The sequence below is a fragment of the Antrostomus carolinensis genome, unplaced genomic scaffold (assembly GCF_000700745.2).
Source record: "Antrostomus carolinensis isolate BGI_N321 unplaced genomic scaffold, ASM70074v2 scaffold17552, whole genome shotgun sequence".
NCBI lineage: Eukaryota > Metazoa > Chordata > Aves > Caprimulgiformes > Caprimulgidae > Antrostomus > Antrostomus carolinensis.
In genome coordinates, this window is record NW_010301767.1 from 10,232 (window position 1) to 15,278 (window position 5,047).

Below are 5,047 nucleotides of genomic sequence, written 5' to 3' on the forward strand. Positions count from 1 at the left end.
TTGTTTTTTAATACTGTTCTCTATAATGCTCTATGAATCCCACTGGCAATTTATCACTTTACTGAATCTCTAAATGATGCACATGTATCATGAAAATCAATGCAGATTATTTTTTTACAATGCCTATGTCCTGGTTTCACATTTCTTATAGTTATATCGCTAATAGTTATTAGTACAAAATTATTGATACATTATTAAGACATTGTAAAAATACTGTTCTCTATAATGCTCTATGAATCCCACTGGCAATTTATCACTTTACTGAATCTCTAAATGATGCACATGTATCATGAAAATCAATGCAGATTATTTTTTTACAATGCCTATGTCCTGGTTTCACATTTCTTATAGTTATATCGCTAATAGTTATTAGTACAAAATTATTGATACATTATTAAGACATTGTAAATAGAACTGGTAATGTTGATTTTGATATACTGTCAGATGTGTACTATTTTATGTTGAGAAGTGTTACAGAAAAACTTTTGTTAATTTGTGGCCTTCAGGCAAGAACTGCGGTTCCTAGTTTTAATTTTCTCAAACTTTTGGGTTGCTCTGGCAAGTTTGCTGCTGTGTGAAACATTTTAAAACTGGAAATAAGGAGTTATTTAACAATAGTGTGGCAGACTGAGAGGTGCCAAGCAGCATGATACTCCTTCAGCTGTAGGAAAGCCAGTGAGAGGGAAAGTCTGCTTTGACAAAATATTCTAAAATAGGCTTTAAATACCTTAAATACCTTTTTTCTCTTGTGTTGTTTTGTTCTCTGCAGGGATTCCAGGGCTTTGGGTTTGGCGATGGCGGCTTCCAAATGTCATTCGGAATTGGGGCATTTCCCTTTGGTATATTTGCAACAGCATTCAACATAAACGACGGGCGACCTCCTCCAGGTACCACACATCCTCTTCTCCAGGAGTCCTGTCACAAACAGACAGTTTTACAAACTCCCTTTTAACGTTTAAACAAACAGCCTGCCAAATGACACAACTTTCTGAACAGTAAAGTACATCACTGTTGTAAACAAACACAAAATGAGGGGAAACACCCAGGAGATAACATAGTCCATGGCTTAGGGGTTTTGTAGGAGTGCTGATATGAGAAGCGAGTGTTTACTGAAGGCCCTGAGAGGACAGCAGAACTGCAGAGGGACAGTGGCACTGGAGACTTCTCCCCTTCAATTCAAACGTCTCCTCTGGTACTGCAATGGGCTCCCTCTGAACAATGAGACAAGTTGGACTGGAGGTTCTAATAATAATAAAAAGGAGTCAGTAGGGGTGTAGGAAGGAGACCCATATTTTGAAAAAAGCAGGAAAGGACCATTTCCTGAAAGATGAAAAGGAAAAATTAAAACCTGTGCTCTGTACCACAAAATAATGAGAGCAAAGATGGTTCCTTTTTCAGAAATTCATCTCAGTCATCTGTATTCCACAAGAAGTAACTTTCTGGTGAAATAATTGCACTTTTTAATTAGGAAAAAACAGCTGGGTTACTTCAAGTAGTGGCCTTGCTCTCTCAAAATTAAGTAATCCCCAAAAACCTCCTCTCCATCTGCACCGTAGGCAGACTGAGCCTACCTGTTTTGAACGAGAAAACCTACTGCCCAGGATTTTCTGGACTTCCTCTGTGGAAGGTGGTGCCTGATAGATCTTTGCCATGTCTTATGGCATAGGAATTATGAGAAACAGAAACACATTCTTCACGTCACACCTGTGTTGCTGAGGACCTGTGTTGTCCTTGGGTCAAATTAACTTGCCTATTAACTATAGTTCAGTGTCCCCTGAAAATGCGTGTGAGGTGTGACTGAGCTAAGGAGTATGTAAATACACACTGTTGTAACAGCCATAGTTTAACCAACTCCTTTATCTGCTTTTCACCTGTGGGTTCAGTACAGCAATTCCAGAAAGGCACAGCTTGAGCTTTACAGCTCGTGTGCTTTTCAGTAGTTCTCTTGGTCAAGGCTACACATGCAGCTTTGACCAATTTACCATTTCCTTGTTCAGAGATGTTTCACCTTGATGGTAGAGGTGGTAATGTTCCTTAGGATGGGAAGAGTGAACTTAGCAGTCAGCAGTGAACTAAGCAGTGAAGTTGGCTCAGCACTGTCCCAAGAAGTACTCTGAGCAGACCTGTGTGCACTCGGCACTTGGAGCTGCCTGCTGCTATTAGTCATGAGCAGGTTTACCGGGAGTGCTGCTTCAGGGAGCTGATGCTCGTCTTCCTTCTGATCTCCCAGTATGGCTGGCCAGTCTGGGGATAGGAAACAGCAACAGTTTCTCACCAAGTAGATGTCTTTCAATTTATGAATGTACTATGTTCAGAATATACACCATTATGGAGAAGAGGAAGGAACTGAACTGTGGGTTGTTTTTTTTATTTCCTGTTTTCCAGCTGTTCCTGGGACTCCTCAATATGTGGATGAACAGTTCCTATCCCGCCTCTTCCTGTTTGTGGCTCTGGTGATAATGTTCTGGCTGTTGATTGCATAAATCTTTTCCATTATTCTGTATGTTCATGGCCAGCGAGGCCACTGGAACAGTTACAAACTGCATCCCCATCCCATATTAAACCTCTTGGTGTCTGGTTCCATAGCTTAACTATGGGCTTCAGGAATTGGTGGTACCACAGCACGATGAGGAATCTCCCATTTTTCACCAGAATTGGAAATTAATCATTGGTTAAAAAGTGTATTTCAGCTCAGCTATCTTGTACAACAGGTTCCTGCCACAAACCATGGGCCTAGCTTTGAGCTCTGCTCCTAAAAGGAGCGCTGCTTTGAAATCCTGTGCCAATCAGTGACACCAGGTTTATGTGAAAGACAGTTGCCCCAAGGTAGACTGGGCAGGTAAGGAAACTTTCGCAGTGTGATCAGTATCTCGTGCTTGGCAACCACGATGGATCTGCCAGAGCTGCAGATGTTATTTAATGTCTTCACATCAACATCCAACCTTCTTCAGGAAATCATCTGCAGCACTGCTGAGACTCTCTGGGCACAGCACGTGATGCAAAATGGAACCATGTTTGGAGACTGGTTTCTTTCCTTGCTGTTATTTTCCAGCGTGATGGAAAACCCCTCCTGAAGCGGTTCTAATGGCTCTTAGAAGAAGGGATACAAATTTATGCTGCAGTTTTTTAAAGCCTGAATTTGCTGGAGCCAGACACTGAAAGAGTCTCTCGTGGAGCCGGGTGGGGTTGCTGAACAGTACGACACACCTGTCTGCCTCACCCAGCCCAGTTCCTCACTGACAAAACAGTGTTGTCTTCCTTGGTTCTGCGCAGCGGCCTGTGGCTGCCCTCATGGATAATCCCCTCACAACCTTGTCGCTGTAGGTTGTACATTTATTCTTCCCGAGGCTTTGAGACTTTCTACGCAAGGTGACGTACTCCAAATAAAATCCTATTACAGATCTGAGATCAGCTTGTTTGGGGAGAGGAACAAAAGGCAACTTTACAGGAGTTCTGGGGTTAAACTTGTCATACTGTAAAATTATACAGGAGGAAGAATGAGATCCTGCCTTTGCTAGCACATGCCACAGTAGGGAACGTCTGGAAGAGCTTCTCTTTACAGGTACATACAGCTACTCCATCCCACAGCAGAACGGCTGTAGTGCAGGAGCCTCTGCAGTATCTACCAAAGAGATTAAGAGGAAGTGCTGGAGGAGACCACAACCACCTCTGTGCTGAGGGGAATATATTTCAGAAGGTGAGCACTCTGTAGCCATTCTGGAATCCTGTTGGGTATACAGCTTTAAAGAGTACTCCTGATGTATTTGTGTAGATTCCTTCAGAACAGCAGATATGAGAGATTCCCTAGCAAGATGAACAGTTTTCATAATTCTCTGACTAGGCAATTCCATTTTTTTTTTCTCTTGCTGTTTTTAGATAATTTTGATTCAGATCACTGATAGTCATAATGATTTCCTGCAAGATGAATATTGTGACTTCCCTGGCAATAGACAGACAACTGACAAAGCAAATCAACTCATAGAAACTTTGTTTCAGTAGCTAGGGTTTTTCTAGTGTATGGATGAGGTTCCTGGGCAGGACAACTTAATTAATTGTTGTATATGTTTATTTATGTAATTATAAACTGTTCACTTTTGGTATCAAGACAGAGGATGACTCAAGTTTAACTTGCCTACCTTCAAAATTCGATCTGGCAAGTACAATGTTGCAAAGCTTCTGCGGTGTTTTGCCACATCTAGTCAAATTTATACCTGACTTGATGATAATCTGGCAGAATATATTGCTCAACTATAACTAGTTGAAGTGGTGCTTCAACTTGTGTTGTGTGGCACTTGAGAAGCTTAACTTCTTCTGCATATGGTTCCCAAGTGCATAACTTGGTAACTAGGATCCTTTCTAGGAGAAAGGCTATTTATTGCGTTCCTATAGGCAACTGGCTGTAGTACATGTCGCAGCTTTGACTTCCTTTCACGAGCAGGCAGCACCACCTGCTGATGAAGCGGGAAAGTTCATGTGATAGTAAAAGGGACGGTTTCCTCCTGCTTTTTGTATTGAGAAACTCGATGCTAAGAGCACAGGTTATCCAGGGGGGAGCAGGGCATCCCTTTAAAGCCTTTTTCCGATAAAGAGGACAGAAAAGTAACTATAAAAGGTTCAAGAGGTATTGAAACTGATTTAACCAACAGTTATGTTTTAAAATACAGAATTTTAATGGCTTGGGGGCTTTTTCCATTTATTGGTGAGACATAATGGATTTAGACAGAGGTGGCCGCAGAAGCATGACTGAGAGTCCTTATTTTCTGGCAATCCAAGAATGAAACAGTCTCAAAGTGTTAACGCTTTTGTTCCTACCTTTTTCTTGGTGTGCTTTTTGTATCGTACCACGTCCCCCCTTGTACTCAGACTGCACACGGCCCAAAGCGGCTTGTTTAGTGCATTACCATTCCTCTTCACTAATTTTCACTGTTGTGAAAGTGATTTAGAATTAAAAAAATGGTTTTACATTGAGCGGAGCGTGCGGCCCTTCCTTTGTGCTTCGCGGCGGGACTGAGCTGAGGCGCTGGCCCGGGCCCTACCTCGAGGACGG

General features: G+C 42.1%; 1 protein-coding gene across 2 annotated transcripts in view; it reads left to right on the forward strand.

The window, feature by feature from the left end:
* The window catches only part of RNF185 (ring finger protein 185), a 7,781-nt gene extending 4,688 nt beyond the window's left edge, over positions 1 to 3,093 (forward strand). Inside the window, exons 5-6 of one of the 2 annotated variants that reach the window (XM_010163593.1) lie at positions 770 to 887; positions 2,386 to 2,684. In XM_010163593.1, coding sequence (XP_010161895.1) covers positions 770 to 887; positions 2,386 to 2,483 — 216 coding nt within the window. In that variant the 3' untranslated portion in view covers positions 2,484 to 2,684. Of the gene's footprint in view, positions 1 to 769; positions 888 to 2,385 lie in introns of both variants that reach the window. The other variant, XM_010163595.1, reaches the window with a different exon arrangement.
* Positions 3,094 to 5,047: the final 1,954 nt, after the last annotated feature.